The 12,619-nt window shown below is 37.8% G+C and overlaps 1 protein-coding gene across 1 annotated transcript in view; it reads left to right on the forward strand.

Moving 5' to 3' along the window:
• The window catches only part of SLC13A2 (solute carrier family 13 member 2), a 688,970-nt gene that overhangs the window by 394,922 nt on the left and 281,429 nt on the right, over positions 1-12,619 (forward strand). Inside the window, exon 8 of the mRNA XM_044054394.1 lies at positions 5,841-5,968. Coding sequence (XP_043910329.1) covers positions 5,841-5,968 — 128 coding nt within the window. The remainder of the gene's footprint in view (positions 1-5,840; positions 5,969-12,619) is intronic.

Below are 12,619 nucleotides of genomic sequence, written 5' to 3' on the forward strand. Positions count from 1 at the left end.
ATATTAACGTTTGTTCTGACAAACTGAGTAAGTATGAGGAATGCTTTATCTGCAGTTTCTTCTTGTGAGGAAAAATCTTATTTAAGTAACATAGTTTCCCCATTGCACAGCTCACTACTCATTGTTTACAGTGTATGTGTGAGTCTGTTGATACTTCTTTCAGGGCTATGGCCACTGGTACTGCTTGAATAGGTTTGCATGGCTGCATTCTCAGAACCTCCCAGATTATGTTAAAAATGAGATTTTAAATTCTCCCTTAGAGAGAGATTTAGCATTTGGTCCTTCTGCTGCAGAAGTGATTACAGAGTAAGCTAATCCAGAGAATTTGTAAGATTTTTCAGCCCTACTTTTCCAGATTTTCCAAGGTATTTTTCTATTTCCTCATCCAATTTTGCCAATAAACAGTCTGAACAAAATACAGGTACATAGATGTCTAAGAAGAAATGGCAAGGGGGTTCCAAAAAGAACTCTCAGACCTCCGAAAACCAGGGACAGTCCAACAAGTTTGAATGACTATTCAAGAGAAATTGTGGACTCTTCCCCACCCTAGCCCTTTTTTTTTCTTCCATAAAGTTTGGATCTCCATTTTTCTCTTTGGTAACAGATAGTTTCAGACAAATGAGTTCAAAAAATCATTCATCAGTGTTACAGATAGCAGTGAGAAGAAATTCCTCTTTTCCAGGGGGTCATTCCTCATCCTCCAAATCAGACTCTTTTGTTTCCACCGGTTCTCCGTTACATGCTCCAAGGAGTGATAGAGTCAGTTCCTCCTTCCCAGGTGAAGAAGGATTTTTATTCAAGGATGTTCCTAGTGCCAAAGAAAGAAATACAGTTCTTGGCGACCAGTTCTGGATCTTTCTTTCCTAAACCTATTTGTGAGTGCCCAAATTCTTCCTCATTCATATTTTCTGACAACACTAGACTTAAAAGATGCTCATCATCACATCCCTGTTCATCCAGAATTCAGACTTTTCTTAAAGTTTTGTGCATCTGGATTGCATTATCAGTTCTGTGCCTTGCCCTTTGGACTATCCACTGCACCAAGAGTGGTCACAAGGTGTCTATCTCCAGTTATAGTGCATTGCAGACTACAAGGTGTCCATGTTTTTCAATATTTAGACAACTTGCTTGTCTTTCTGTAGTTTTTTTTTTCAAAGTGTCAGGAATCTTTCTCTTGGGTGAGAGATCTCTTACACAATCTGGGATTCCAAGAGAACATTCAAAAGTCATTCCTGATTACAGGATTGAGTTCCTAGGATGTGAACTGGACACCTCAGTTCAAAGATGTTTTATTTCACAGGAATATAATATATATTTATGTAGATCTATTTCTAAGGTGTTCCACTCAGACTTCAGTCACTGCAAAGGAATACCTCAGGATTTTGGGTCTAATGGCATCTATGATTCTCATGATACCCTGGCAAGACTTCACACGAGAAAGATACTGTGGTATCTAAAATTTGGTCCCAGCATCAGCACCCTTTATCTTTTGAATCTCAGTACTGGAGTTTGTCAGAAGAGAAATCATTTGGTGGAAATAACATATATCCTTAAATCCAGGTCTCCCCTTCTTTCTCACTGCTCCAAAGCAGCCAGCCACCAAAGACACTTCAGACTTTGCTTGGGGAGCAGTTTCAACAGGAATAAAAGTGTAGGGGGTGTGGGACACTAAGAACAGATGCAAGCACATACATATCAAGCATATGCTTGCCCTGATCAAGGTACTCAACACTCTGAATCATCTTTTGTCCCCAGGACAACACCACAGTCATGTAGTACATCAGCAAGCAAGGGGAGACCAGGTTGTACCCCCTTTGCAGACTAGCCATGTTAGCTTGGGATATAGCTTCACAGCACAATCTCTCTCTCTACAGGCATCTTGCATTCTGTCAGAGCAAAACTGTGAAACAGACAAGCTGAGGAACAACAAGGCAGACCCTCATGAATGGAAAACAGATGGGGGGGCTTCCAAGATTTGCTATATCTTTGGGGAGTTCATCAAGTTGATATCTTTACCTCCTCTCTGAACAATCAGATGGCAAGATTCTGTTCCAGAACTTCATGCAAGAAGGTCTGGAAGACAGTTGCCTTTTCTTTTCCTTGAACAGGAATTCTCAGGTATACTTTTCTACCTTTTCACTAGTATTCAAGGTAGTTCTGAAGATTCATAATGAATCCCCCAAGATCAATGTGGTATCTCCCTTCTGGCCCAGACAGCGATGATTCTCCCTTATTTTGGAAATGGCCAGAGGCAGTTACCACATGCTTCCTCACAGACTGGATCTACTCAAACAAGAATAGGGTGTTTGATACACCCCAACATCAGTCAACTTAAATTGACTGCCTGGATGATAAGGGGTCCTCATTCCCTTTAGGTTCATGTTTACTGAATAAGTGCAACATGTACTAATGAATACAAGTAAGCCTGCTACTAGAAAATCATATATTAGCAAATGGAAAAGGTTTTCTAGTTGGTGTCATCAACATAACCACTCTCCCATTCAGGGCTAGTTGTTCTCTGATTTTACAATATTTGTGTAAGTTACTACTCTATGGCCAGCATTTCTTATTCTTCTATGAAGGTTTATTTATTAGCGATATCAGTATGTCTGCCCATGGATCCTCCTATTTCAATGCAGTCTCATGTGAAAATGTTCTTGAAAGGTGTTTTGCATAAGAGGCCTTCATGAAAACCAGTGGCCCCTTCTTGGGATCATAATTTGCTCCATTTGAAACAGCTAATCTGGCAGCCTTGAGGTTCATAACATGAAATACGGTTTTACTGATTGCTGTGATGTTTGCAAGAAGGGTATCTGAGTTGCAAGGTAGTACAGTGAGTCAACCCTATCTCATTTTCCAGAGGAACAGAGTTTCTTTGAGAACTAATATTTCTTTTATGCCTAAAGTGGTATCTGAGTTTACTTTAAGCAAACTGTCCATCTCCCTGTTTTCTTTCCTGAACATAAAAATGAAGCAGAAAAGATTCTCCATTCCTAAGATGTCCACAGACTACTCATGTAATATCTTGACAGAACTAAATCTTTCAAATCTTCAGATCAAGCATTCATTTCTTTTGAAAGTAAGAAGGGTCAGCCTGTTTCAAAACAAACTGTTTCCAAATGGTTGTCTAAGACTATTACCTATTGTTATACTCACCATAGCAAAACTATTCCAGGCAGGGTCAAGGTCCACTTTACAAGAGCCATGGCTTCATCTGTGGCTTTTTGGAAAGGATTCAATTCTAGAAGTATTCTTTGAGCTGCTACTAGGTCCTGTTTACATACTTTTACAAAGCACTATAAGTTAAATTCCTTCTCTAGATCAAGATCAAGCTTTGTTAGGACCATTATCCAGGCTTCCTGGACTCTTTTCCTTTCACCTCCCACATGTAATTAGCTAAGGTAATCTCCCCATATAACTAAGGCTACTGCAGCAGTGATCAATATGATGAATGTAGTACAGTTGTGAAAGTTAAACTTACAGTAGATGTTTCAGTTATCACTGCTGCAGTAGCCACTCCCTGCCTCCATCCTCCTTGTTTTTGGTGTGTGTTTTATGCCAGGGTATGGACATTTATTTTTGTTCCTAGCATTGTCCTTTCAGAGTTCAGCCTCCCTCCCTCTCTGCTAGCAGGAAAGCTGTAAAGGGCTTTGTGCCCAAACATATTTTAGTCAGCGCAGCTCAAGTTGCCTGACAGTTTGGGCACATGGAAGGTACCCTGAAGATTTGGAAGCTAGCTAACTGTTATATCTTATATCCTTGACAGGATATAACCCATATAGCTAAGACCCCTGCAGCAGTGATCATTTGAACATCTACTGTTATGGTAAATTTAACTTACGCAAGTGTACTTCATAGGTGTACCCTACATATGGAAGTTATTCCAGTGTAGATGTTGATGGAGCAGCAACTATCATGTCAAATCATGCTATCTGAAGTATAGCAAGGGAGAGCAATGGAAGCAGCCTCCCCAGGTGCAAGGTGTTAGGGGGCATGATCAGGAAGTGCAGTGTGGTTCCTGCATTCTTTTCTGTATCAACATTTCTGAATGCCAGTACAGAAATAATGCACTTCACAGCTTCAGCATTTCATGTGTGGTAAAGCTGTAGCAGGCCAGGGTTTTTCTTTTCTTTTCTTTTTTCAAATGAAGAACTAAGGGGTTGAAGTGTCTCATCATGGACCAGCACCAGAAGCTAGATGAGCCACTTGTGGCTATGTACTGTATATACTATGCAGCATACAACAGTCATGTCACACACACATACACTTCTGCTGTATGATAATGCAAGCTGCCACTAGATCATCCAGGAAGCAGTAGCACATGTTATTGAGGTCAGTGATGCATGCACTGCTACTGCATGTTTGATGGTGTGCCCTGTTGTAAGCCTGCACTTGACTGTTAGCCATATGACATTCTGCCTTCCAGGAATGCATGTTGTTGGGCATGACCTTACTAAATATTGACATCATAGGTTCTACGTAGGTGTCTGACACTAGCCTCCATGATGTGCCATGTTGCTTCCATGCAACTTGCATGCACACAAAGTGGAATTCTCAGAAGATGAGGTATGCAGCAACATAATCTAGGTAGGGTGCACATGTTGCAACACAGATGCAGTCAACAGCACTGATGGCCCTGAGCAGACCTGTGATAGGATCAAAGCCATCAATCACAGGCATGTACTTAAGTTGACTGTGAGGCATGCTTGTGAGTATGCCCACCTGCAAGTGGGGCCATTTTAGACTGGTGAGGTTATGGAGGATTATGCTTGCTTAGGATTCAGGGATACCTGTAATGCCCGTGGCTGGTCTCTAAAATGTGCTTATGACCAGTATGCTGAATGTTGTAAACATTTTCATTAATAATATTTGACTGTCAGCACTCTGAATCACCATAACATAGCATAGGCTACAAAGGGTCACCATGTCCATATGGTACTGGCCCAATTGCTCATTGGTACTGAGTTCTGTATGCATCAGATATGGTACTGACACTACCTGACTTACTTTCATCTTCATCTGTTGGTCAGTAGTGCTGGCCCTAACTGCCATGATCATCCCAACAATTATAAAAATAGCTTGGTTTATCTGACACCATTTATTGCCAAACATTTGTAACTGCACTGCATTGTCATTAACTGCACAACACTTTCTCCATCCATAGATATGTGATGATATATTTAATTTGTTTTCTGGCTTTTATCTACGTGCACAGTACTGATAGTGGCTTTCACTTGTGTACCATTATTCAGCTCTTTTTCCACATTCATTATGAATTATATGTTGTTTAGTATAGGCACTTTATTGTCATATCAGAACTATGACCCTTTCCTTGTTTCTCGTTTTAACTTAGAATTCAGAATTTAATTTCATATAATAATAATCATGTGATATACAAAGAGAGCTCCAATTATTCCAATTATGTCACACATTAAAACAGAATGGTAAACTACTTTGTCTAATAAAGATAAAATCAGGGACTGTATTGGTTTCAGTCTATCCTGTTTCTGAGGAAATCACATGGCCATCACCATACATACTGTTTCTGCATAACAGCAAAGTCATTTCATACATCTGCTACATTAATAAACACATTTTTAATATCTTATTGAAATTCAGCTGTGCAGTGTGTAAGCCATCTTAATCATGATGTGATGTAAAGACAAGGTTTTTGGTTCGGGAAAATAAAAGGACTGCATAAAGTGGCAAAGTATAGTAAAATTAATACTACAAAGGGAAAGAAATGGACTGTGAAGTAAAATTTTAAATCAAGCATAATGTTCACAGCAGTTATATACCCCATCAAGCATGGTTGGCTAATATCTCTATTTTTTGTGCAGGTGAAGAGAAGCAGAAAAAGTTCAAAGCACCACCAGCACTGCTGACATGGAAAACAGTGCATGAAAAAATGCCATGGAGTATTGTAATCCTTTTGGGTGGAGGCTTTGCGCTGGCTCATGGCTGTGAGGTAAATGGAACCATGAATAATGGAGCTTAATATAATAACTAGTTAAGATTTTTTTGCGGATATAGCTAAGGAAGAAAGTGAAGGAAGTGGAAGATATATATATATGTGTGTGTGTGTGTGTGTGTATGCATAAACAACCAGACTATTAAATATGAAGAAAAGACCTTGTATGCAAAAATGACTTCATAAATATAAAAAAATAAAAGAGAAACGACACTGAGGTGAAACTGTTGTTAAAATCATTCATTCTGTAACGTTGTCTGTACTTCATCAGAACTAATACTGTAAAGTAAAACTGTGTAATAAGTAATATAACAAGTGCACACTGTTTAAAAATGGTTGACAACATCAATATCCAATAGAAACTTATCAAAAAAGAAATTAGCCCATCAGCAATTTAGAAACAACCAGCTGTAAATACAGTAGCTAATCAAAAAGAGTGGGGTGTGTCCAAATAGGCTCATACAAACCAGTTTAATGCACATTTGAGATTCAACTTCTCATTCAGCCTCAAAACCATCTCAGAATTTAAAAGTAACTGTCAACCGAGTTCTTTTAACTGCAGAAAAGTGTCAAAATCACCAAAAAACTGATCAATCTGTTCTAAAACTAGAAATTTGAAACCAGTAAAGTCGTGACATCTTATACTGTGCCGTCCTAACACGTTGGTTTCATCTTTTTTCCAAATAGCAGCCAAATGTTCCTTAACTCTATCAGAAAGCTTTCTGATCATTTTCCAAATGTAAAATGCAGGACAGGTGTTACAGACCACTACGTAAACTACTATGGAAGAATGGCAATCAAAATGTCTTTTAAAAGAGACAAGGAAATTACAGTGTACAAATTTATATACATTTCCTATGTACATTACAGAGCACACTATCCATTTGCCATAATTAAACTTGCCACAATCATTTCCTTTACTGTCTTGGCTTAATAAATAGCTTTCAAACTGGTGTTTTTTTAATATATAAACGCAGGTTCTGTCCCTAAAGGGTTGCTCAAAGAATCGTGGGCTTTAATAATATTCCAATTCTTGCAGATAACCTTCCTGATGGCTGCCATGTCCCTGCATATGGGTAAAGGGAAGCTGCAGTTTCTATCAGTATTTTGCCCAATATGGTCTATTTTATGTTTGTTTTCAAACCCATATAATAGGATGGGTTTGTGTTTATTGTGTCTTTCTAAAGTCACTTCATTGTAAATGCCTTGTACAAGTTGTTGTGGGAAATGTCTATTAAAGAACATTTGAGGCAGAAACTCACATTCTGTACAAAAGATCTCTTCATCACTGATAATTCTGAAAAGTCTGATAAACTGTCCCTTGACAACATTTTTCTTAACAAAAAGGGATGACTATTAAAGTCTAAAGTTTTTTCTGTAGGTGTTTTTTCCAAACACGTTGGAACTGAGTGTGCCAGAATTTTCATTCACTGATAAAGTGGTGTCTAAGAAAGAGACTTCTGATCCGCAGGCAGAAACTACGGGTCTATATTAGAAGACCGAATGTTTAGGTGATCGAACGCCTAAACAGCGATCTAATATCCAAATAAAAAAACGAACGGCCGATTTAACACAGGTAAAGATTTCCCTTGGCTGTTTGCCGGAGTTTGCTATTTCCCTACTGTTGGTATATTTAGTTAGGGAGGGTGTGGGGGGTGAAGCCCCCACTTAATTTAGATGTAAAGTAATTTTTTTTGCATTGTGGACGAGGGATGTGTTTCCCTGGGATGTTCGACATTGTGCGGTTCGATATTAGAAGATCGATGTTTAGGTGTTCGATCACCTAAACATTCGGTCTTCTAATATAGACCCGAAACTACAAAGTCCAGATAAGAAATGCTGTTGGAAAGAACATCAATAAAAATATCCAGATCAGTTTTAGACCCTTCCCATACAAAAATAATATCATCAATAAAATGCCTATAGAGGTGAATACTGCTGAAGCCAGGAAGAAAAATGAGAGTCTCCAACTCCCATGTGCTTAACACCAGGTTAGCGAAAGCTGGGGCCATTTTAGAACCCATTGCTGCACCTTTGACCTGTTGGTACATCTTTTAATTAAAATAAAAAAAAATGTTTTTCAAAACCACTGTTATTAAACTAATCAGAGTGTTAACTCTGCTCTTCGTGAACCCTGCGTACTTAAGAAGAAACTCCAAGGCTTTAAGTCCTTCTCAATGAGGTATGTTAGTGTATAGAGTGACAATATCCATTGTAACCAGGGTGCATCTGGAGAAATCAATCCTAGATTTGTAAAGTTCATCAAGGAAACCTCAAGAGTCTTTAATATAAAACCGAGTAGACTGTACTAGTGGGTTCAAAACTCCAATATACTCAGAAATATTTTCAGTTTTACTGCATTTACTAGAGATGTTAAGTCTGAACGGTGGGTCAGTGTCATTTTTGTGAATTCTTGGAATACCCAAAAGTTTCCCTAGATTAGGATTCATAACTAACAGGTATTGGTATTCCTCCAGAGAAATGCGTTGGTTAGTTTCTAAGTTTTTCAATAAATGGTCAATGCTGGCAAAATGGGAATAAATATAATCCAAGGTGATTTCTTTGTAAAACTGATTGTCCACTAGCATTTCTTCAATATTTTGTGTGTAAACATTCTCTTCCATTAACACTAACCCCATGCCCTTATATGCTTTCATTATCCGTAATTGCCTGTCATGTTTAAAATCAGTTAGTGCTTGTCTTTCCTCTGGTGTCAGGTTAAACTATCTGTTGTAACTCAGTAGTTTTAAAAGCAACCTTATGTCATGTTCACAAACTCTCAAAAAAGTGTGTAAGGTGCTATTTAAAACTGGATTAAAAAAAAACTCTTCCTTTTGAATCCTGGAGTGTAGCTAGTAATATCTATTTGAGTGACATCCTCAGTATCTTCTTCCTCGTGAAAATACAGTTTCAAATTCAATTTTTCTTAAAAATAATCTTAAGTCTAATAAAACATTGGTAACTGGCTGCAGATCAGAAGTCTCTTTCTCTGACACTACTTTATCATTGAATGAAAATTCTGACACACACAGTTCCAACGTGTTTAGAAAAAACACCTACAGAAACAACTTCTTAGATTTTAACAGTCAACATCCTTTTTTTCTTAAGAAAAATGTCAACCAACAGTTTATTAGACTTTCTAGTATTATCAGTGATGAAGAGATCTTTCGTATAGAATGTGAGTTTCAGTCTCAAATGTTCTTCAGTAGACATTACCCATGACAGCTTGTACAAGACATTTACAGTGAAGTGGCCTTAGAAAGACACAATAAATACAAACCCATCCTATTGTATTGGTTTGAAAAAAAGCATAAAATAGACCATACTGTGCAAAATACCGACAGAAACTGTAGCTTCCCTTTACCCATCTGCAGGGACATGGCAGCCATCAGGAAGGTTATCTGCAAGAACTGGAATATTATTAAAGCCCACGATTCTTTGAGCTACCCTTTAGGGACAGAACCATTGTTTACACATAGAAAAAAAAACACTTTGAAAGCTTCCTTTGAAAATAAAGATCTGCACTACTTATTAAGCCAACCCAAGAAAGGAAGTGATTGTGGCATGTTTAATTGTGGCAAATGTATAGTATGCTCTGTAATGTACTTAGGAAATGTATATAAATTTGTACACTGTAATTTCCTTGTCTCGTTTAAAAGACATTTTGACTGCCATTCCTCCATGGTAGTTTACACAGCGGTCTGTAACACCTGTCCTGTATTTTACATTGGGAAAACTATCAGAAGGCTTTCTGACAGAGTTAAGGAACATCTGGCTACTATTAGGAAAAAAGATGAAACCAACGCATTAGGATGCCACAGTATTAGATGCCATGACTTTACTGGTTTCAAATTTCTAGTTTTAGAACAGATTGATCAGTTTTTTTGGTGACTTTGACACTTTTCTGCAGCTAAAAGAACTCCGTTGGCAGTTACTTTTAAATGCTGAGATGGTTCCGGGACTGAACGAGAACATGAATCTCAAATGTGCATTACGCTGGTTTGTATAAGCCTATTTGGACCCCCCACTCTTTTTGATTAGCTACTGTATTTATAGCTGGTTGTTTCTAGATTGCTGATGGGGTAATTTCTGTTTTGATATATTTCTATTCTGCATAGATGTTGTCAACCATTTTTAAACGGTGTGCACTTGTTATATTACTTAGTACAGTTTTACTTTACAGTATTCTGATGTAGTTCTGACAGCATTACAGAATGAAAGCACTTAACAACAGTTTTGCTTCAGTGTCATTTCTCTTTTTTATTTTTTGATATTTACAAAGTCATTTTCTCATTTATATATATATATATATATATATATATATATATATATATATATATATATATATATATATATGGGTCTACTTTGGAAGCTCAAACTTTCAAAACATCAAACTTCATATGGTTAAGACCATAAGATCAACATTGTGAAATTTCAAACGGTTTAAATGGAGATCGCCATACAGCACGGAACAAAAAATTTACCATTCTCTTCACTATAGTGCGATCTTGGAGTTGGTATATATAATTAGCAGGGGGTGTGGGGGTGCAGGGGAAGTTTACTCCCTGCATAAACGTAAAAAAAATGTTTTTTTAATTGAAGTTTCGAACTTTCAAAACTTTGATGTTGTAGTCTTGACCACATGAAGTTCGAAGATTTTAAAGTTCCAGTCCCCAAAGTAAATCCATATATAAATATATATATATATATATATATATATATATATATATATATATATATATATATATATATATATATATATATATATATGGATCTACTTTTGTTCACTGAAAGTACACTTTACCGAATCTGAAAAAGCCAACTCCAGTAAAGTGAAAGTGCAGTTTAACGAAAATGCACTATCACGAAGTACACATCACTGAACAATGGTTGGCAGTTCCGGGATCCTGTGGAAGAACAGGTGCAGTGTTTTTTCCTTATGATTTACACTTGTACGGGAAAGGGAGCTGTACAGCAGTTGGGGCTTGTTGATATAGATAGTGGTACAGTGATGATTTTCGCACTGTATTGCGATCTTGGAGTTAGTATATATAGTTACCGGGAGTGTGGGGGGTGCAGGGGGCTTTCCACCAATGCAAAAATGTATTTTTAGTGTATATGTCAGTCTTTGATACTTTGGTGATGTGTACTTCGCGATAGCGTGTTTTTGTTAAACTGTACTTTTGGTCTACTGGAGTCAACTTTTTCAGATTTGGTAAAGTGCGCTTTCATTGAACGAAAGTAGACCCATATATACATATATATATATATATATATATATATATATATATATATATATATATATATATATATAGGTCCACTTTGTAATTTCGAAATACTGAAATCTCGAATTTCAGTATTTTGAAATCACAAAGCCGAAAACCCAACCACAACTCACAAAGTCGAAAGCACACAGCCGAGAAATTAAAAATCCCGTAATTACACTACACATACAGTACACACATAAACATACACAAAACTCCCCCCCTACAATCAAACAAATTCATCTAAACTACAAGCCCCCCTTGCACCTCCTATGTGGGAGGCTGCGCCCCACACCCCCCACTTATATATTCTAACTCTGAGATCACACAAACAGAAACACAAACAAAACTCACACACACACACACACACACACACACATCTTACAGTCCCTCAAACACACACATAACAGTCACAACATACACTTACACACAATAAACCTCTAACCAACATACCTACACATACAAACTTACTGAAAGTAAACCCAAACATCCACATATCGTACCACCGGAAGCAGAAATTCAAAATATCCGTACTTCAGGATTTTGAATTTCGCGCTTCTGCCGGTTTCGGAAATGTGAGTATGTGGCTTTGTAATTTTGAAATACTTCGAAATTACAAAGTGGACCCATATATATAGTTTTTTTATTCTTCTAGTACCTTATTTTAATGTGCGGCTTTTCAAAACTGCCGTTTTGTGTGCTTTCGTCTTCCAGGAAAACATCTAGTTCCTTCATCACTAATATGTATATTCTTGAGACAGTGAGACCCAAAAGGAATATTTGCCTTTGAAAGAAAGGAGGAACATGGCTTACACTGGAAATGTTTCTGTCGAGCAGAGCCACTGGAGTGATCCCCAGGGTGAATTTTCTATTTCCCATCCACTCATCAAGATTTATCTTGAAGAGAGTCAGTGAGGTGCTCTGTTTGACATGCATGGGAAGTCTATTCCATAGCATGGGGCATGTCTGGGTTATGAACCTGTCCCTCCAGCAAGTTCTGCTGATTGTGGTAATGAGGTTGAGGTCTCTGGAGCATGTGGTGTGGAAGGACTGGGATTTCTTTAGATGTAGCATTTCTAACAGAGCTGGGTCAGACATGGCTTTGTAAGTCAAGCAGTGATCCCCTCTAAGTAGGCAATATGAGACAGAGAATATTTGTAGTTTTGAGTCTGTCCATATAGGACATGTTTAAGGCCTAGGATCCTCTTTGTGAGGTAATTTTATGGCCTCTCCTGTTGTTGCAGATGTCTAGTGAGGTGCATGCCAAATGGGGCATTGTACTCAATGATTGGCCTAATGTGGGAAGAGTAGAGGGAGACAATGACCTCTTTCTTCCTGGATGCAAAGCCCTTAGTAATGAGGTGTGCCACATAGAAGGACTTTC

This window comes from Protopterus annectens, chromosome 13.part0, assembly GCF_019279795.1.
Source record: "Protopterus annectens isolate FY-2018-M chromosome 13.part0, PAN1.0, whole genome shotgun sequence".
In the NCBI taxonomy this organism is placed as follows: Eukaryota; Metazoa; Chordata; order Ceratodontiformes; family Protopteridae; genus Protopterus; species Protopterus annectens.